This window comes from Toxorhynchites rutilus, chromosome 3, assembly GCF_029784135.1.
Source record: "Toxorhynchites rutilus septentrionalis strain SRP chromosome 3, ASM2978413v1, whole genome shotgun sequence".
NCBI classification, from domain to species: Eukaryota; Metazoa; Arthropoda; class Insecta; order Diptera; family Culicidae; genus Toxorhynchites; species Toxorhynchites rutilus.
Genome location: NC_073746.1, coordinates 260,302,074 through 260,325,264, shown reverse-complemented (window position 1 = coordinate 260,325,264; position 23,191 = coordinate 260,302,074). Strand labels below are relative to the sequence as shown.

At 37.3% G+C, this 23,191-nt stretch overlaps 1 protein-coding gene across 1 annotated transcript in view; it reads right to left on the bottom strand.

Moving 5' to 3' along the window:
* The window catches only part of LOC129776930 (glucose dehydrogenase [FAD, quinone]), a 45,619-nt gene extending 43,778 nt beyond the window's left edge, over positions 1 to 1,841 (bottom strand). The window contains exon 1 of the mRNA XM_055782876.1: positions 1,567 to 1,841. Coding sequence (XP_055638851.1) covers positions 1,567 to 1,575 — 9 coding nt within the window. The 5' untranslated portion in view covers positions 1,576 to 1,841. The remainder of the gene's footprint in view (positions 1 to 1,566) is intronic.
* Positions 1,842 to 23,191: the final 21,350 nt, after the last annotated feature.

The window sequence follows — 23,191 nt, the reverse complement described above, 5'->3', positions numbered from 1 at the left end:
CTTCTACCTTTCTTATTTTCGCTGCAACATCGATATAAACAATTCCTGGTGAAAATTAAAGCAAAATCTTCAAAAATCGCGATTTTTACCACACTGCACTTATAATAGCCACTTAAATTTCACCTTAACGTTGAAAAGTTACATTTTTTCTCGAAATAAGTCATATTTGAACTATTGAAAAGATTTTTTTTTCAAACTGTATATAATCGAGTCTTCGATTATTCCCCGTTCTGGCCGAGGGATTTTTCATCAAAGAAAATCCTTCCGTCTTGCACTGTGGTCACGCCTATTCTAGGACTTGCCACTCCAGAGTACATTCAAGACGTGTTATTCGGCACAGAAATCTCAACCAAGTATTACTAATAAAAATGACGCAAGTAATGCTACGTTGAGAAGGCAAAAGTTCCACTGGAACATTATTGCCATCCAAGAAGAAGAAAAAGATAATGGAGTCCAAAATTGTATGTAATCGAATTACATATAATCGAATCAGTATATAATCGAGTCCGAGCTGTATAGGGTTGCCCGAAAAGTAATTGCCGATTTTTTTCATTACGAATAAAATACATTCTTTTGTACATAGAATGTACGCACAAGATGGGATGTACATGATTTCATAGCTTAAATTCTCAAGTTTTTGAATATTTTACGAACAAATCGCTGTGTATAGATGTAGTGGACAAACATATCGGAAATTAAAAATCAATTTATTTCTGTTTTTAGAAGATTTTGTGAACTAACACGTTTTTTCCAAAATAAATCAATAGCAAATCCAATTAGCCTTATCAACCAGCTTTCATTTGATTCTTATAACGTTCCTGAGAGACCTTTTTGTTTGAATGAAAAATTTATCCTTCGTCTTTAATGATTAATTGTTCGATAAATAATGATCGCATCGCAAAACGAAAGGCAGTTTTGAAAACTCCAATAAATTCTGAACAAGAATAATTATAATAATTATAATTATGTTAGTCCACAAAATCTTTGAGAAAAGAGAAAGAAATCGATTTTTTTATTTCTTCCCGATATTTTTGTCCACTACATCTACACACTAAGGTAAAAATGTATTCGATAAGTATTTATTATGTTGAAAGAAATATAATACAGTAGAACCCTGATCATCCGCGGAATTGAGTGGCAAGGTCAACGCGGGTAACAAAAAATCCGGATAAAGCAATAAAGGATTAAAAATGAGGATCAAACACGAACAAAATATATTTCAGCATGAAAACTTTGTTTTATCAATACAAACATCATTAAATTATCCATTTGTAAGTTCATGCACACCAATAGCCAAATAATGTGAAGGCCATGACCAAAAAAAAGTAAGAGCATACCACTCACTGAAAAAAAACGGGAAAGCGTATAAAATTACTATAAAACTCGACCAATGATTATCAAAAAAATTAGAATAGAATCATAATATAATTGGTAACAAATATTCTAAATAAATAACAATCATGATAATCGAAACATATTTATGGATTCAAATTATAAGTTCGAATGCAAAATGCAGAAATATTATGCCAAACATAAAACAATGTGCAACGAAAAAACACTACACACCATCTTCATTTGCTCATTCACTGTCAATTAAAACTGCATCTACTTTATAAATTCCACCTTAAATAACATCGAATAACAATATATCATTTCTTCAGTTCACTTCACTTTAGTCTTTTTTGGGTTTTTATTCACACTTTCATACACCTTTCTGATCCAAAGGGAAAAATCACACAGTTCGAAATAATTATATTATATTTCAACACCGAACACTTGCCAGGATATATGCACGATCACCAGATCGCGCTCGTAACGACTTCTATCCGCGACGCGCTACAATCGATAACTGAATCGCCGAATCCAGAAAAAAGGCACTTTAAAAACTCTTATCCAGTGCATCGCGAGCGTATTATCATTGTTTTTGTTTCTGTCTCGCGCAGATGTTTTTTTCGTCACCCGCCCAACAGACAAAAAACAAAAGCGTGCGCGCCACAACATTGATTTGCTTGGTTGATTCGTCCGTGTTCATCGTATCGAATGAATATCCTATTTATATATTCATCAAGGTATCGAGATGCGCAGATCCACACGCACACACAGCGACAGGAAGGCACTCAACTGGAGCAAAACGCTGGTGTTTAGGCCACTTTTGCGTTTGGAAAAATGAGTGCGTGTGAAAATCGCCACTCACATAGGCATATTTCACTTGTTCAGAGTAAAGCTTTCATGGTGTATCGGAAAGGCTCGCATTGTGTTGATGTCACGCGTTCACAGCTCCGATAGGACCGGATCAGACGCTTTTGCTGCCCACCCAAAATGCACAGATCCAGTCGTGGCTTCACTACAGACTATCAACAATACAAAGTTAGATGTAAAAAGTCTCTCGACATCCGAGTTTTATTGACGATGAATGGTCACAAAGCGGTGATCAGTAACAGTTTTGCTCGCGAATAAATTTGCGTCAGGGCCAACATTTCTAACCCCATTTCTTGCAAGCCGGCATCGCGGGCACTATTTTGGGTTCGCAGAGCAAAAAATGTGCTGAGACTGTCATAGTGCAATAATCAAACATTGAAACGTCGAATGAAATTTGAATACATTTCGGGATTACCCAACGTTGCGACTTTCTGTTTAATTGTAATTGAAAATTTAAGTAATTGTATTGGATCGCTTAATTTTGGTTTTTTTTTTTTGAAATTGTTTTATTGTTTTTTTCTTCATTGAAAATCAATTTTAATCAAATATACAGTGATACAAACTCGTAATCGTACTCCACCGTGCAAATCTCTTTTCCCTTCTTTTGAAAGTCGAAAACAAAGTTTCAGAACATTCTATTTAGATGAAGTCATAGTGCCATATGATAGTTAAAAGGTTTACTATCTGTTTTCAGAATAATAGTTTTTATTTTTGTAAGAATTGCGAAGTATGTGCGAATGTATGAAAATTGACTCAAACTCATAATCGTACTCTGGTTGAAATTTCAACTCGATTCATAAAGCGTTAATCAATTTCAGGATTCCATCATTAGTATGGTATCTCTTGTTCATTGCAACTATCTTTAGCTGTCTTTAGTCGTTATCTTCGAGTTTTTTGGTGCATTCGGAAGGAATATTCATTCATTTTTTGATCAAGTGATTTTAAAAAACGTTATTTTTAGAAATTTGATTATTTCAAATTTCCTACACAGATGACTTTCATATTTTTTAACTGGGATTGATGCTGGGAGATTGGGAACAAGTATCAATAACTTTTGAGCAATTATAATGTAACCATGTGCGAACTATATGTGACATGTGCTTAGGGTCATCGTCTTGGTAAAACTTGAATCCTCGATTCAATCTCATTTTGTTCACACTTTGCTGCATGTTTTTCTTTGGTGTGTACAATTAAACATTCTGACCCAATACACCATCGATGGAAACCAAATTACCCCCTACATGCACCCTCATACCATCCTTCCACCACCAACATGTTTATACGTTGCTTTCAAATGTTTATGCTCAATTCATTGTTCGGCTTCCTCGATACGAAACGACAATCATCGGAGTCAAAAATATTAAATTTCGACTCACCTACATCTTACTAGTAAGACATTGGTGTGTTTCATGCTTTTTGGAAAAATGGAAATTGGAGTTACTGATTTATTTTACCGTTGAACGGTTTTTCCGTCTGTGCTCGGACATTCAAGATGTTCTTCCACGGCACATTACAAACTTTTTTTTGGTTCAATTTGATTTTCATCGATGGTGTATTGGATCAGAATGTTTACTTGAACATCCTAAAGAAAAACTTGTAGCAAAGTGTGAACAAAATGAGATTGAATCGAGGATTCAAGTTTTACCAAGACAATGACCCTAAGTATAAGTCACATATAGTTCGCACATGGTTATATTATAATTGCTCAAAAGTTATTGATACTTCTCCCCAATCTCCCACCATCAATCCCAGTTAAATAATATGGAAGTTATCTATGTAGGATATTTAGAAACCATCAAATTTCCAAAAATAACGATTTAAAAAACCACCTGATCAAAAAATGGATGAGTATTCCTTATAAAGGGTGTGTCACATCAAATTGCATCACGGAAAAAACGCTGTAGAAATTTAATTTTTAGGAATTATATCTTCAGCTTTCGCTTATAATCAGATAAGAGTGTATAGATCACGTTGGCCATGCTTCACTGTAAATTTTTCGTATATTTGGAAAAATGTCGTCGAACGAAAAAGAGCGTCGTGAATTAATCCTGTGCACTCATTTCGAGAATCCGGAGTTGTCACATCGGGACATCGGTAAGATGCTGGGAATCGTCCAATCCACGGTCAGCAGAGTACTAAAACGATACTTCGAGAACCTAACCATCGACCGGAAGGTGAAGAACGGCAAAAATGGATGCTCCGTCAGTGAAAAAGATCACAAGCGCGTAGTTAAGCAGTTTAGACGTGATCCGAGAAGTTCGGTCCGGGATGTCGCCAATAAGCTGAATTTGTCAAGTTCATTCGTCCAGCGGACCAAGCAGCGGGAGGGCCTGTGTACATACAAGGTTCAGAAGGCTCCTAACCGCGACGAAAGGCAAAACATGGTGGGGAAGACGCGAGCCCGGAAGCTGTACACCGAAATGCTGACGAAGCCGCATTGCCTGGTAATGGACGACGAAACCTACGTCAAAGCGGACTTTCGTCAGCTGCCGGGCCTGTTGTTCTTCTCCGCAGAGGACAAATTCAGCGTTCCGGAGGAGATTCGCAAGCAGAAACTATCCAAGTTGCCAAAAAGTACATGGTGTGGCAAGCGATCTGCTCTTGCGGAAAGCGGAGCGCCCTCTTCGTGATGACCGGCACGGTAAACGGGCAGTTTTACCTTAAGGAGTGCCTACAGAAGCGCTTACTACCACTATTGAAGCAGCACGAGGGCCCGACCATCTTCTGGCCGGATCTCGCTTCGTGCCACTATTCAAAGGACGTGTTGGAGTGGTACGAAGCCAACGGGGTCACCTTCGTGCCAAAGGAAATGAACCCGCCCAACGCGCCGGAGCTTCGCCCAATAGTGAAATATTGGGCGATTATGAAGCAGGCCCTCCGGAAGAACCCAAAAGTTGTCAAATCGGAGGCGGACTTCAAGAGAAAATGGATTTCTGTTCAAAAAAAACTACAACCTGACGTTGTACAGAACCTTATGGACGGGGTAAAAAGGAAGGTGCGAGCATACGGGCTTGGGCTCGAAGTATGAATAAAAATAAAATGCCAAAAGTTGTTTAATAGTTTTTATTTTACTGTCTAAATTTTCAAAAGGATCGGTCTACTGGGCGAATTTCTACAGCGTTTTTTCCGTGATGCAATTTGATGTGACACACCCTTTACACCAAAAAACTCGTAGATAACGGCTAAAGACAGCTAAAGATAGTTGCAATGAACAAGAGATACCATACTAATGATGGAATCCTGAAATTGATTAACGCTTTATGAATCGAGTTGAAATTTCAACCAGAGTACGATTATGAGTTTGAGTCAATTTTCATACATTCGCACATACTTCTCAATTCTTAGAAAAATAAAAACCATTACTCTGAAAACAGATAGCAAACCTTTTAACTCTCACATGACACTATGACTTCATCTAAATAGAATGTTCCGAAACCTTGTTTTCGACTTTCAAAAGAAGGGAAAAGAGATTTGCACGGTGGGGTACGATTACGAGTTTGTATGACTGTATGTTGACAATTTTTATCTATATCCTTTGGCTATTATCGGATAATTTCATAATCTCTTTTCACTCATCTTCCAATAAATATTACTTTCAACACGCTTGGTGAATTACCAAACATTAAAATAAGTTACAAAAAATGTAACCACAAATGGCGTGCGTCTTTTCAACAAGACTATGATCTTTGAGCACACGCAAACTCACTGGGCGTTGAAAAAGATCACATGGTTTATGGACGACCTCTTAAATTCTGCTATAAATTTAAAAGATTCTTTTAGATTACGAACTAATACGATACAGTTAATGAAAAAAAATAACAAATCAAAACAATAATCTTCTTCGTGCTCTTCTCAATAATAACTGCCATCAGATTCATAATCATCTTTTCCTGATTCAACAATTGTGTCATTCAATAGAAATATTAACTACTTTTCTCCTTTTCAAAATATGTGTTTACTATTGAATCTGTGGGGGTGAGAAGATGATTGACTATACCATGATTAGTATTTTCTTAAAATACATATATCAAAACATGAATAAACAATATACTCGACGTTGAATTGTCTGGTACCGCTGAAGTTGAAGGCTCCATAATATAACTCAACGAAATTATGAATTTGATTTTCTGAATATATCTATTTTGAGCGATTCGTAGAAACATTGACACTGGAATCACACAACTTTGCAAATGAAACTGAAGAGATGCAGTACTGCCACAAATGTTGTTTTTTTCTCATACAACGAACTGAGTGCTTTGCTTCTGTGCAAAGAAGTACGTAGTAAAATCAACCTGCAAACAGACTATTGTTCAATCAGTTCGTGTGATAGCAAATCTTATTCAATAATCGAAAAGGACTGAATGTTTTTAATAGATATTTTGTTTTTAATCTGAGTGATAAATTGGTATGATATAATTTCGATTTCATAAATATTTTCTTTACTCTGCCCTACTTTTATTCATTTTTTAATCACATAAAATTTTATCCAAATTTATATTTCATCCTCTACAGATTACTGTGACACGAACATTTTTATCAACGGATTATCATAATTTTGATTCAATTGGACCCTAGATAAAATTTTAATATTAACAAAAAATAAAGTGAATAAAAACTTGATATCGCTTTTCTCACTAACGACAATTCGCGCAGCCTTGCGCTGCGTCGGACAGTGTTCAACTTGTAGTCACAACCGCCGCCATCAGCAGCACCAAAACTTTTAAGCTGATTTTCTACAAAAAATCACAGTTTTTCATGACTTTTTTTTGGGTAAGACTTACTATGATCAAATTTTACAGTATAGTTTTTAGAACAAATTTTCATTTGACACCAAAAATATCCAAGCTATCATTGAAGCTGCAGAGCGTTTCAAAATAATGTACTTTCTTTCAAAAATAAATGTCAAAAAAACCTCAATATGCCGAGCTTTGAACAGTCATAAAAAAATTAAATGCAATATCATCGCCCTCAGATGTGGGATTTAAACACTTGAATATTATATCAAGAAAGGAAAAATATTACGAAACAACTGACGCCAATTTCGTTTTTTGACTGATGGCCAGCAATTCCCCACTGTGCATTGGCACCAGAAAATAGAACACGTTTTTATGAAATAGAAATAGCAAATGCAGTGTGCGTTCTACGGACAATGCGGATAGTGAAAATATTCAACTAAGCTCCGACCGTTTACAATTTTTTGAGCTTGAGCTTGAGTAGACTGTACACTTCGTGGTTGCTCTTCGTGATTGACCTGAACCAGCGAAATTACATGGAGAACACACTGAATAACGCTTGGGAGTAGCAATCCATTCTCAATGAGCAAGTTTCAATTTCACTGCAATTTCGTTCGGTGGAGACACCGTGTCGATTTTTAAGAAGTCTGGTAGAGAGTGCTTCTATATTTTTGCACATAATCATTTCTGCATCAGTACTGGGGTATAAGTTTAAAGTTTTCTAAAACAAGAGCGCTACGTTTGGGTGCAAGGATTTGAGCGTTCATATATCATTGCATTGTATGACAATCATTCGGAAGACAATGATGGTGTATGGTGTATGAGGGGTGTTTGTTACTTATAAACTCAAGAACTTTTACCCTTAATTCAAAAATTACTTCGAATGCAAACGAAAGAATTTAAAATGTCATCGGATAGCCGTGAGAGCACTATGAATATTGTGCTCGTTCTGGCCAATCCAAGTTTTAGGTGCTAAAGGTGGTGCGGAACAAATATTTAATGGCATCGGGTCACACTGTGGCTCGAGAAGAGTATTCGCTATGCATTCTGATTACACTACGTACATTGGCAATAAGGACATAAATCTTGTGTATTGTTCTCGCGAGAACAAAACCGAAACATGAAACACCCATCTTCTACTGCTTCCACAAAACCACGCAAAACCCATTAGTCCTTTTCAAGGCTACGAAAACTTTCGATTGAAGGAATTATTCTAAAAATTTCGATGCACTCTAAAATAATATCCAAAGTAATCAAAAGTTAATTGATTTTTATAATTTTTGCTAGAGAAGAGCTTTTGTGAATGAGGGACCGTGTTCGGATTTATTGGTGTAATGATGATGATTTGAATCATAAATACATCCACAGACTCTCAAACTTTCTCAGTTCATTCGCCTCTAGCCTTAAAAAAGACCAATTTGGAAAACTAAACTAAACATTCAGCCTTGAACAAGGCCATTTGAAAAGCCTCGCAACCGCTGCCATCTTGTCGCCCGCGGGTGATTGATAAATTGTAAATAACTTATTGGTGACTTTTTTCCGATCGATCAATTAATTTTCGTGAATTAGAGCATTGTTTTCGGGTCAAAAGTGGCGTCAAAACGCTGCCGCCCATCCACACACCAGATTGCCGTTCTAAGTGTTCTATGGAGTGTTGTTTTTGGGGACGTAGGAAATGTAATTTCGCAATAACATACTGAAAAATTATGTGGATATTCAGTAAGTTTAGTGTTTCAATGTTGCTCTAGACAACGAGCAATCAACAGTACATGTTAATTATGAGAGTTATTTTGAAACATTACTCCAATTGACGTTTTATTGGCTCGCGGGACATTCTCGTCCCACACTCAGTGAAAGCATTTATTCCTGGGTCATTGTCTGTGCTAATAAATGGTTGTTGTAAAAAAATAATTCTTGAATATCTATAATGCATGTTTCTTGCCAGTTATAGTTTCGTAGTCCTACGTTAACAATGCGGTAGTGTGTTGGACGCCCCTCTTTTTTTTTCGAACCACGACATCATGACTAACACGTGTTTGTAGCCGCTCTGAAAAAAGGATGAGTACCACTGGTTTAACACAATTGGATTTGTGTTGCCCGATGTATGACCATCAACACCATCAAGTGACATTTAACCGCGAATACTTTTTTAAATAAGCCAATAATTGTCCTTTGTATTCCATAAGGCATTGAACGAAGCTAAAATCGATGAATCTACTTCATCATTTTGTGAAGCCTCGTAACGTCTATTGACAAACAATGCGGCTTAAACATAAACCTAACTGTAGAAATTACATCCAGCAGATAATAAATGACAAAGATGGCAGAACAGTCCATTTGCATTACATTTTGATTTCATCATTTTTTTATTATGTATATCATCTCTTGCCACTCTTTTGTTAACTTTTAAGAAATACTTAATTTTCTATTTTTATTGTAAAAAAATTTAAAGAAAAATGAAAACTATAAATATTTGTTATCCCATCTGTACATTTTATTTTGGTTCAATAGTAACAGCTAATGTAATCGGCTGTAACAGAGTAGGATTTATTCGTGTACATTTTTATCTTATCGATAACATGTTGTAAATAATACAATGTCGCCTTTTCGGCGTAACTGTTCACAGTTGGACCGTACGAAGCGGGACAGTTGATACAAAGATTCTATTGTTGTATTATTAATACTACCATTGGTCCGATGTTTCTTGCTGCAAGCAGCAGAGAATGTGTGAACGGCGAGAGACTAGATCACTGTTATCTGATGATTGTTGTGTGGACGTAGTAGCTACAATAATACAAAAAGATGGTCGATTGAGGGCCCTGAGTTTTGAACTTACGATCGTTCGCTTAATTCGCGGACACGTAACCAATTAAGCTAAGAAGACCCTCTCTAAAGAATTTTGATCAATCAATGAAATGTTCAAATATAAGAAATTATTTTATAAATTATTAATGTTCATTCAAAAATATCCAAATAAAACTTTAAAAAAGCGACAAAAATTAAAAAAAAAGGATTTTTACAAAAACGTATTTGGATGAACCAAGTGTTGATGACTTATTGGTTATCGTTTGGGCTATTCATATATTTTTTCAAGAATTAAAAAAAACTTATTCAGTTCATTTTTTTAAAATTTGTTCAATATGTTTTAATAAAAAGTTTCAACAAAAAATTCTACATATCTTAGATGGTGCTGTCAATTCCTTACGCGAGTCGGCATGAAATTTTCACAATTGCCCAATATTTTTCGAACTTGTAACTTGCCAAAAATTATCGAAAATACATTTACATAGGTCGTTTTTTGAGCCTTTTTTTGCGTTTTTAGGCAACTTAACTTGCACAATTACGATGTAATGGAAGCGTGAGTTCTTTAAGATGTGCTATTCTGTCAGCCCTGGTCCTGGTCCTAGCTGATGCAGGCCAGTTGACTGATGCCTTTTGTATTTCTCGTTGCGAAAAATGGTTCACAGATATATCGTTCGGTTCCGGTAAAAATAATTAGTAGTCACGATTGTAATTCTTTTCGGAAAAAAGTATAGTGATTTTAAAAGCTATTTACACGAAGATTACAAGAATAATGGTTTATTTCACAACTACAATGCTCTTCCATATTGGCGAAAAACAAGGACAGTCAACATTCTCAAGTTTCTTCTGTGGAGAGTTTTTACCCCACAAAATCTTTTGTAATACACAGGAACAGGCGGTAATCACATGATGCGAGTCATAAGCAGTGTGTGCTGCCTTGAGTTCTCTTGATTGAACACAATTCTGATTCCATTGGCCAAAGCTGGCCGCTCCCTCCAGTCAAAGATCAAAAACGTTTTTGAGAAAAATGAATTTCATATTTCAAATTATTTTTTTTTGTCATTGTAATGTTCTTTTTAAAAACAGTTGGTAGTTTTTTTTCCTGAAAATCTAAACGATTTCCTACATTTCATTATTTAATCAAAAAAAATTAGGTCTTATAGTTTTTGTGTCGGAATTTTTTTTTTAAATATAAAAAAAAACATTTTGGCCCTTTTCAAAAAATAGGCTTTTTTTATATTTCATGTTACTCAAATGACCAATGTATTTACACCCACATCATCTATAGAAAGATACTCCTCGTTGACATACGTCGCCTTCGAAACATTTGATTTGTAGTTATATTACTATGTATTGATGTTTTCGATTCATTTCAAGTGGTCCTTCATTCGCGATGTGACGTCAAATTGTCGGGATGTGTTCTTTAGGTAACCAAGTTGAATAACCTTGCGGTGTATATTCTCTTGTTTTGACGTCAATGGAATTCTAATGCGATGGGATTGGAAAATTTTCCATCACGAACAAATTATTCTATTCTCAGAAACAAACCGTCCGCCTGTTAAATTGTTTTCAAATACTATTTAAAATTAGCGATCAAATTGACCTTTAGCTCAATGAATGCAATTATTGAATGAGTTGTTTGAGATGTCATGCATAAATAAAAACCGTACAGATTTTTATCTACATCGGAAGAACAAAGATTGCGAATCAAAACCACGCATAGAAAACACGAAGTTCGAGTGAATTATTTGTACCTGAGCAACGGAATACACGATTCAACATGCCCTCACTTATCAAGTTCGGAGTTTAATAGGTTAACATCTTTCCATGCGTTATGCGGTTCGATGTCAATCGTTCAGATTAATTACTGCAGTAGATGCCGTGTTCCTGCGTCAAGGAAGTTATTATATCTGAGGTCATTAGGGATGATTCTGAATTGTTTCGCTCTGACATCAGTCGGTAAAGAGTGAATCTATCTGCCTCTACCGGTTGGCCTTCGCATTTAATGATGGTTTTATTTTGGAAGAAGTGCCTATCGGTGCAATAAATAGCTTTGGTGTTACGACAAGCCTCAATTGGCAGGTAGCTGACGGTCATCATGTTATTTCTACAACGTAAAATCGAATCTGATTATTTCAAATGATCAGAAGATCTGGAATCTCTTTCTTTTGTGTTCTCTCTCAGTCTAGAAAATAACAATAAAACATTTTCTGTTTTATTCCGGGTTCATCTTGAACAGCAACTTCGAGTATGTTAAATCAGATGTGCCAAAAACATTAACTATCATTGTTGGAGCTCCACGGTGAAATTACAAAACATGCCCTAAACTGAAATACGCACCTTTACGTTTACGTTCAATTAGGGAGAATTACATGATTTCCGAAATGTGTATTCTGACGTGAATGGCATCCATTGAATTCGGCTTGCCTTTTAAATTCGTCACAGAAAAATAACCGACAACAGCCTCATTTCTCATTCAATTATTCATCGAACGAACAGAAGCATACAACCTATGTATGAGGCAACGTATAGATAAGGATTGGCACTGTATACCGTTTCAATGTGTTCCAAAAAAACGGTAACTCCATGAGGGTTTGGACGATTCCTTTTTTTCGGAAGAGTAAATACTTTAGTGCTGGAAATACTTGCATCCAAAAGTATCAAACACTGACTAATATCGTAACTGCTTTCTCAGTAAAATGCATTGTACTGAAGGTTGGTATCCTCTTTTGATATACTTGCTACGTGAACGGAAATCTGGCTGATTTTTATGCATGTACGTTTTTGACCCTCGAGCCAAATCTTCCATTCTCAATTCAAAATTCTTTCAAATTGAGCATTTGCCCGGGTTCCAAAAATAAAACTTTTGGAGCGGAACAAAATAGTATGACGGATGAACAATGATTATTTGAAATTCAATTTCAAAGACAGTCAAACCTATTTTTATATGATGTTGCTAAATCAGAATTTGAATCGCTAAAATAAAATGATCGCACAAAAAAAAATTGACAGTAAATAATACTAATGGAATGAGAACAAAAGGTGACTGATTTGATATGTGTCTAATCCTTTTTTTTTTTTGCATGTGTTAGTGCAGGACCCCTAAAATTGGCATGGTAATAATTTAATGTATTTGGTTGGGGAAAAGGGGATCCATTATTTTCTCAATAGCAGGATGCAGTAATCGATATTTCGCGTAATATCGATCATACAATATCAAGCTTTTCATGCTCGTTATCAGGGTGCCATTTCACACTAAAAAAACATTTGCTGGTTTTTTGTTTGTTCCATTCAATTGTGAGTTACAGGGCGTTAACATCGGAAGTCAACAAAGAGAAAATTCGGTACATTTTTTTATAAAGGCGAAAATGCCATTGTAAAAGAAATTAATTGTATTTAGCCAGACCGCTGAAATTTAGAGTGATCTTTATGGTGTCGATACTGTAACAGCTAAATACGTGTAATTTTATTTCAACTATTTTAATTGATGTTTTATATTTTTAAAAAATTGTTTGTGCAACACACTGAATTCAGATCTCTACTGTCAACAACTGGACCGTTTGAAGCTAACGTTTGACGTGACTCACCAGAAACTGATTAAAGTAGTTATTTCCGTTATTCGACAGCAATTTCAAGTAGTTCCTACACCGAAACTAGAAACTTTTTTTTCTGCCAAGATTTCATCTTTTGCTTGCTTTTTCGTGTCCTGAAGCATCAAATGAGCAAATAAAATCATCTGTCCCAAAAGCTTTCAAAAGTTTGTATAGATGGGAGCAGACAACACTTTCTTTTTCGTGTTTTCATCTCTTGTGGGATTATAATATTCTTTTGTGTTAAAATCTATAACAGTTCGGCTGAAAAGTTCATAAGGTTGACGTCTAGATGGCGCCTCTAGAAAAAATCTACTTGATTATCACAAAGCACCATCTTTCAATGGATAAGTGTTAAAAATTTGACAGTAGTCGTTCGATTGGTTCGTGAGTTACAGCATTGAGAGTGAAGCAACTTTCGTTATTGTGAAAAAAATGGAAAAATCATAAATCGATGAAAACGATGGCAAAATTGCATGAATTGGGCTTCGAATTGCTTCCGCATCCACCGTATTCTCCAGATCTGGCCCCCAGCGGCTATTTTCTGTTCGCAGACCTGAAGAGAACGCTCGCTGGCAAGAAATTTAAGACCGATGATGAAGTGATTACCGAAACTGAGGCCTATTTTGAGGAAAAACCGAAAGAGTGCTATAAAAATGGTATCGAAAAATTGCAAGATTGCTATAATCGCTGTATCGCCCTCGAAGGCAATCATGTTGAATAATAAAATTGAATTTTGCAAAAAAAAACGGGTGGGTAATGTCGGGGACATAACCGGAGTGACGTAGGACTATACAAAGGGGACAGCTTTTGTTAAATATATATTTTAAATATATTGTTTTATTTACTTCTCCTACGTGAATACCTACCTATCTACCTGAAAAATGGATTAGTTTACTGTTTACTCTTTATGAATATGTTGATGGTTCTGAAAAGAACCTTTGGTGTTGTGTTTTTGTTATCACTCAATATTCCCATCTTGTTCGGTTAAACCTTCCTGTTCCACTCGCCACAGCTTTCACAGTTGGAAAATTTCTTCCCATCCAGCTTGTGACATGTTGTTCAGTAAATTACATTTAATGCGACGTGCCGGAGAAACACTTTGCCACTCACTGAAACTAATTGTTGCCTTGATGAGCGCCGAACCGAAGCTGCTCTGTTCTTGATGTGGGTTTTCTGATTGTCGTAAGCAGCTTTGCAAGCCAACTCGAGCACTCCGACGGCCGAAACTCTATAATCGCTGTTAGGTATACTGGTGCTCCGGCACCAATCCGTTCGGCCTAGTTACCCTTGCGGAGTAATCAGTGAATGCGACCAACAGGGAACTGGAGACCTGCACGGTTCGAGTGAGACTTTACCTTTCCCTTAACTTGTCCTCCTTTGTTACGTCCACGATGCCGATGCCGTACAACCACACGGGTTTACGGTTTGAAAGAAAATAAGATATTTTTTTGGGGTCCGCGTGTTTTATACTCTAGCGGTACACACTCACAGGATAGAGACAAATCGGCAGACTCAGCCAGAGGGGCGAGTCCAACGAGACGAACGAATGAGCGTTAAAAGGGAGCGATGGCAAAAAAATACATTAGAGGCGAATGAACTGCAAAGTTTAAAGCCTCTTAAAAACAAAGAAAGAATGAAAGAAAAATACATTCATTACGATTTGTTCGCTCATTGGATTCACATGCAGGCTAAAAAGGGTCCTTTTCAGGATCACGAAATTATCTTCAATCTAAAGAGTTTATTGTTTTGTTATCACTCGATATCCCCATCTTGTTCGGCTAAACCTTTCTGTTTAGCGATTGCATTTGCCACTCGCCACAGCTTTCACAGTTGGAAAATTTCTTCCCATCCAGCTTGTGACATATTTTACAGTAAATTACATTCAATGGCACGTCGCATTACCACCACTCAGTATCGGATTGGAGGTAATTTTAACCTGTAATTGAACATTTGTGATGACAGTGGTACAGTGTCGACTTTCAATGTGGGGTCATAATTTGGACCCCGAACTCTATGTTAACAAAAATGTCCAACTAAATATGTCACATTGCAGGTCCGTCCAATTAGCTAAATGTTGAGATAAGTGTAAATTACTGTACTTTCAATCTAGAAGCAATTTAAGAATTGGTGAAAATCAATAAGCTCAGAACAACAGCCAAATTCACATACTCATCAGATCCTGGCAAACAAATGATGAAAAAATCAATTTGTGTTTTATTATTATTTTGGATAATGTTTTAGAAAGCATTGAACTGTATTTCCTAAACTCTTTTTTGGAAGGTTTAATGGCCCTGAAAAGCGCCTTGTTTTATGGAATGGTTCCAATATAGAAAACATAGTATTCGTTGTTTTGAAAAAAAAAACAATTCGAACGCCCTCGATGCCGCCTTGTTCTGGATTTGCCACCGAAGCAGTTTGTATAAAGAACAAACTTTTTTCTTCTGCTACCTGATGCCGTTTTGCGATTGCGTTTGCCACTCGCCACTCGCTGCAACTGCCTGTTGTCTTGATGTCCACCGAACCGAATGTGTTCTGTTCCGAATGCGGGTTTTCTTATCGTCGCGAGCAGCTTTGCCAGCTAACTCGATCATTTCGGCGGCCGAAACTATATAACGCCGGCTAGGTGGACTGGTGCACTGGTACTAACGCGCTTGGCCTAGCTACCCTTGCGGGGAACTCCTGATCAACACGGTTCGAGCGGGATTTTGCCTTTCCCTTCACTTTTCCTCCTTTACCATGTCCAGACATGGCTGCTTGGGTTGGTTTGTTGATGTGTTGTGATGCGAACCGATGTGGTGTACGGTTTGATTGAGAATGATCGTTACGGCAGCGGAGCGGGGATTTTTAAGCTGACTGGCTGGCTCGAGAATTACGCATGTGTGAGACTGTGACCAATGTTTCGTTCATTTTTTTCTTTTTCCTTTCCAATCGTGCTTCATTCTATTTCGCTGCTGCTTTCGGTACGATTTGAGGAGCACAAAATGAACCAATCAAAAATGGGCACATAGTGCATTTTGACAATGCTTGATATTTCACAATTATTCAATTGTTTATCTCAAGAAAAATGAAATGTTATTCGTTATGATAGATGCGTAGATATATTTCTTATCAATTAATGCAAAAACCTTTGCGATCTATTGAGAAATGCTCGAGTTATAAGCGTTCCAAATCTTGCATTTTTTCCTACTTGTTCAGTGCCTAGATTTCCATTTCACCCCCTATATCTTCCGGTTAGACGTAGTCCTACGTCAAAATTGTTTTACTGTGTTACCTTATAAACTTTTCAGCCGGACTGCTAGACATACAATTATAAGAGTTCAAAGGAAATCCTGGTTTGAAAGAACATTAAGTACTAGAGCTGATGAAAAATTGCCCTGGCCTATAAGATTTCAGCCCTTCGGATCGCTCGAAACAAAAAAAAATCCAATGGATTCTTGATTGGTAAGGATGCCGCTGTGGTACGAGCCTCGGACTGGTCAAAAATGGCGTATTGTCAATGTCGTACCAGATTAGATACCACTATAGCTCGGTAAATAATGGTTATAGCTCGGTAAATAATGGGTATTTCGAAAAATCCTACAAGGGAATATCCTTCAATGTCTAAACATCAGAAATATGAAGAATTTTTTTTCAAATTTATATATTCGCTAACAAGGTGCACATGTGTTCTGCTAAACTTTTTGTTTATTTGTTTGAGAATTAGTTCGTTCTTCCAAACCAAAAATGATTGCATTAGCCCGGCTGAAAGTGTGACGTAAAATTCTTGTACTTGAACCGATTCATGGATCTTCAAAAAATACCTGGTGGGATAGTTATGCCTAGAATATCAACATGGGACAATTTAGCTTGATGTTGTTTTCTAAACACTGGGAACAAACAATAAGTTTTTTGTGTTTTTCCGGAAGGTTATGGATAAAAACATCGTTTTATAAAGAAAAGTGAAAACTGTCAAAAAGTAACATTAGACAACTATGCGTAGAACAGCAGTATGGGGCTAACAAATGGGAGTTCATCTCGTTTACCCCAAGATTGTTTTCGCTCAACTTTGTTCTATATTCATTTTTAAGTTTTATGGGTGACACATTCCTCGTTCAAATTGAATAGGATTTTTAAAAAGAATTTAATAGGATCCATAAACCATAAAAATATAATGTGTATAATATACTTTTTATCAATTTATATTACGGATGGTTTGTATATAATGTGACATTGGCATGTGCTATTGTTTTCAATTCGTCTTCAAATTAAAAAAAAAAAAAGCTAAATCATGTAAAAGTTGTCTACAAACTCCACATCGAGTCTCTTGAAATTTCTTGATTATGTTTACGGATATATCTGGTTGGAGTTGAAAATCAGGACACCTGTTGCAACTACGGTTGTGACCAAACCATTATCATTCTTTTGAGATAAAAATAAATGAAAACACGTTATAGGGGAGGTGGAGGTAATACGGACATGTTAAGAAGAACTTCAATTATATCTTCGGAAACTCATGTTTCCCAAAACATAAATGCAGTTTCTTGCAATTCAATATACTGTTTTTCGACATAACCGTTTGAATGTTCTACAAAAAAAATTACAACAGAGAGCACCAGTGTGCCACATTTCAATCAGTACCAGAGGGGTTAAAAATCCATCCCATCTGTACTTTTTCGTCCAAAAATCTGTACCATCGAAAATATTCGTTGTAGAAATACTCATTTATTTACTAAAATACTCCATTTACATTAGCAAGTCATTCGTGTGTTTTATAATGCTTATACATAGTTTTTGACGTAGGACTACGTCTAACCGGAAGATATAGGGGGTGAAATGAAAATCTAGGCACTGAACAAGTAGGAAAAAATGCAAGATTTGGAACGCTTATAACTCGAGCATTTCTCAATAGATCGCAAAGGTTTTTGCATCAATTGATAGGAAATATATCTACGCATATATCATAAAGAATAACATTTCATTTTTCTTGAGATAAATAATTGAATAATTGTGAAATATCAAGCATTCTCAAAATTCACTATGTGCCCATTTTTGATTGGTTCATTTTGTGCTCCTCAAATCGTACCGACCAAAACGGGCAACCAGAGCAGCAGCGAAATAGAATGAAGCACGATTGGAAAGGAAAAAGAAAAAAATGAACGAAACATTGGTCGCAGTCTCACACATGCGTAATTCTCGAGCCAGCCAGTCAGCTTAAAAATCCCCGCTCCGCTGCCGTAACGACCATTCTCATTCAAACCGTACACCACATCGGTTCGCATCACAACACATCAACAAACCAACCCAAGCACCCATGTCTGGACATGGTAAAGGAGGAAAAGTGAAGGGAAAGGCAAAATCCCGCTCGAACCGTGTTGATATGGAGTTCCCCGCAAGGGTAGCTAGGCCGAGCGCGTTAGTACCAGTGCACCAGTCCATCTAGCCGGCGTTATATAGTTTCGGCCGCCGAAGTGATCGAGTTGGCTGGTAAAGCTGCTCGCGACGATAAGAAAAACCGCATTCAGAACAGAACACATCAAGACAACAAAGGCAGTTGCAGCGAGTGGCGAGTGGCAAACGCAATCGCAAAACGGCAGCAGGTAGCAGAAGAAAAAAGTTTGTTCTTTTTACAATCTGCTTTGGTGGCAAATCCAGAACAAGGCGGCATCGAGGGCGTTCGAAATGGTTTTTTTTTTCAAAACCACGAGTACTAAGTTTTCTAAATTGGAACCATTCCATAAAACAAGGCGCTTTTCAGGGCCATTAAACCTTCCAAAAAAGAGTTTAGGAAATAAAGTTCAATGCGTTCTAAAACATTATCCAAAATAATAATAAAACACAAATTGATGTTTTCATAATTTGTTTGCCAGGATCTGATGAGTATGTGAATTTGGCAGTAGTTCTGAGCTTATTGATAGTTGGGGACTTTCAAGATTATTCAATTTTCACCAACTCTTAAATTGTTTCCAGATTGAAAGTACAGTAATTTACAATTAGTTCGACATTTAGCTAATTGGACGGACATGTAATGCGACTTATTTAGTTGGAAATTTTTGTAAACATAGAGATCCAAATTATGACCGCACATTGAAAGTCGACACTGTACCACTGTCATCGCAAATGTTCAATTACAGGTTAAAATCGCCTCCAATGCGACACTGAGTGGCGCTTCGGTACGTTGCATTGAATGTAATTTACTGTAAAATATGTCACAAGCTGGATGGGAAGAAATTTTCCAACTGTGAAAGCTGAGGCGAGTGGCAAATGCAATCGCTAAACAGAAAGGTTTAGCCGAACAAGATGGGGATATCGAGTGACAACAAAACAATAAACTCTTTAGATTGAAGATAATTTTGTGATCCTGAAAAGGACCCTTTTTAGCCTGCATGTGAATCCAACGAGCGAACAAATCGTAATGAATGTATTTTTTTGCCATCGCTCCCTTTTAACGCTCATTCGTTCGTCTCGTTGGACTCGCCCCTCTGGCTGAGTCTGCCGATTTGTCTCTATCCTGTGAGTGTGTACCGCTAGAGTATAAAACACGCGGACCCCAAAAAAATATCTTATTTTCTTTCAAACCGTAAACCCGTGTGGTTGTACGGCATCGGCATCGTGGACGTAACAAAGGAGGACAAGTTAAGGGAAAGGTAAAGTCTCACTCAAACCGTGCAGGTCTCCAGTTTCCTGTTGGTCGCATTCACTGATTATTCCGCAAGGGTAACTAGGCCGAACGGATTGGTGCCGGAGCACCAGTATACCTAACAGCGATTATAGAGTTTCGGCCGTCGGAGTGCTCGAGTTGGCTTGCAAAGCTGCTTACGACAATCAGAAAACCCGCATCAAGAACAGAGCAGCTTCAGTTCGGCGCTCATCAAGGCAACAATTAGTTTCAGTGAGTGGCAAAGTGTTTCTCCGGCACGTCGCATTAAATGTAATTTACTGAACAACATGTCACAAGCTGGATGGGAAGAAATTTTCCAACTGTGAAAGCTGTGGCGAGTGGAACAGGAAGGTTTAACCGAACAAGATGGGAATATTGAGTGATAACAAAAACACAACACCAAAGGTTCTTTTCAGAACCATCAACATATTCATAAAGAGTAAACAGTAAACTAATCCATTTTTCAGGTAGATAGGTAGGTATTCACGTAGGAGAAGTAAATAAAACAATATATTTAAAATATATATTTAACAAAAGCTGTCCCCTTTGTGTAGTCCTACGTCACTCCGGTTATGTCCCCGACATTACCCACCCGTCTTTTTTTTTAATCTAGATTGCATACTATCATGAATCAAAATTTTTAAAAAATCGCTCCAAGCGATACTGCGGCGTAAAAGTCGTCATGTACTTTAATGTTGCTTTGTTCGAATAAAGGGAAATTTCACACGCTGAAAAAATCTGTACCAATCTGTACTTTTTTATAAAGATCTGTACTCTGTACCGTACATAATCTGTACCAAAAATAACGAAAAAATCTGTACCTTTCCAGATAAATCTGTGCGTGTGGCAACACTGGATAGTGCCACTAAAAAATGAGCAAGATTCATTTCGAGAGGTTCATCTGTCACTAGCTTATGTGTGAAGTTTCATGACATTTCGTTTTTTTTTGTTCACAAACACACACGTCAGTTGTTTAAGTGTCACTACTTGAGCATTCGTATAGAAAATGGAAAAAGAGGAACATCGTATTTTGATCAATCATTGTTATTTGATGGGAAAAATTCCTGAACAACCAATGCAGTGATTGACGAAATGTTATTCCACTTCTGCTCCTTCGAGAACAACAGTTTATCGGTGGTTTAGAGAATTTAAAATGGACAAGCACCGCAGATGCATCTCGCCCTTAAAGACCAAAAGAGGCTACGAATGCAGAAATCATAAAACAAATGTATCGATTCGTTTTGAACGATCGTAAAGTGAAGTTATGCGAGTTTGCTGATGCCGTAAGTATTTCAAAAGAATGATTGGGATGCATTTTGCACGACATTTTGGACATGAAAAGGCTTCCGGGCGATGGGTACCGCGTTTCCTGACCGTCGACCAAAAACAGCGGTGCGTTGATGATTCGACAGCCGGTTTGGCGTTCTTGAAGCGTAAACGAATGGACTTCTTTCGACGTTTTATGACAATGGATGAAACGTAGTTCCATTACCACACTCCTGAGTCCAATAGGCAGTCTACAGAGATACCCTGGCGCATATTTCGAAGACTTAGACGTTTCGTACTACAGAAAGGGAATCGAAATGTTAGGAACTCACTATACTAAGTGTATTGTCCACGAAGGAAACTGTGTTGAGGAATAAATACAGCTTTGCCCAAAAAACGATGGCTTTCATTAAAAACTTTCGGACTTTTCAGTTCATGTAGTAGATATGGAAACTCTGAGTGTCTCGGTTATTTTATAAAAACCGTTTAAATTTTACATCTCATGTTGAAACACCCAGTTGAATCCTCTAGCGCACAAAGTTCTCATTTCAATTTGCATTGCAGTGATATTCACATGGGTTACATGAACGGAAAGTCACAGAAACAAATAATCCAAATAATTTTTTTTCGATAAATAGTAATTGTTCAGCCAACTCTCCATCAATTGCGATGCTTCATAAGCATCGTATGGTCATGCATTCTGATACAGATATTTGTATCAGAATGAAAATGAAAAGTACAACAACAAATATAGAGACTGTAAAAATGTGCGTCGATAGTGAACCCAAAAATAATATTCTCGATAGACTCATCACACGTAATTATCTTTCCGTAGACCTAAGTCATTACGCAGTCGGGATCGATGCCTTCGAGGCGGAATCAATCAGATTCGAAACGCTGTAAAAAAACCCACTCACGAGAACGAATTATTAAATCCTACTAGAGCAGAACATAAGTGAATAACCCTCAGTCGGAACTGACGACGGAGATAACCAGTTCTGGCAGACTCGAAGCGTTTTTATGGACATGTCTACTAGGGTCGACGCATGTTCAAAAATTCACAAACGACCGGTTTTCCAAGTCCACACATGTGCATCACGTATAGATCTAGGTCAACCTCCTAGAATGCAACATCATTGGACAGACATGGGCTGGTTAGTGACGATAATGGTGAATATCATATGTTGCGAAAGCTTGCGAAATGCGATGAAAACAACCCTCCGCCGAGGGAAGCATCGATCCGATGTCATATGTTGATCTTGTTGTTGTTTTGGGTGGGAGTGTTAGAGTCGCCAAAATTGTAACATGTCAACTCCTAACAAGAGAAAGAACGACCACCGCCAAGGTGAACACCTTTCGACGAGAGCCCCTCTTTCGAATTGCATGAAACATCAAAAAAATTAACGGAAAATCGCATATCAGCACAAAGTAGCAGCACACGACCATCAGCACGTACCGTATCAAAAAGCCGACTGCTGATCGAGTGCTACTGATGGGAATGATACAAGAGACGATCACCTCGGCGGAGTGCCAACGATCGCTCATAAATTCGCATTCCAATTTGGGAGATCATCGAAATCAGCATTCGTAATATATCAAAACTGAACTTAGAAGCGTGACACTTTATACTGATCCATATGGTGATATTCCGCTACTTGTTTGAACTCGTCGCATCAATGTTAAAAATAGTGCTTGAAAAAACAAGGTTGAAATTTTGCATATAATGGAAGAGAATTAATCGTGTATTTGCAATGTATAACCAGCCCGTGACCGCGTCTGATGAGGCAAAATCAAGTCACATCAATCATCTAATCGCCAGAGGAAACCATAATATAACAAGATTTTCCGCGACTTTGCGACTCATCGGTTGATGACCTTCCCACTCGGAGCCGCTCACTTGTGTCGCATCGATCATAAACACCTCCGGCGCCGGCTCGACTGTGACTGGACAATAGCAGGAG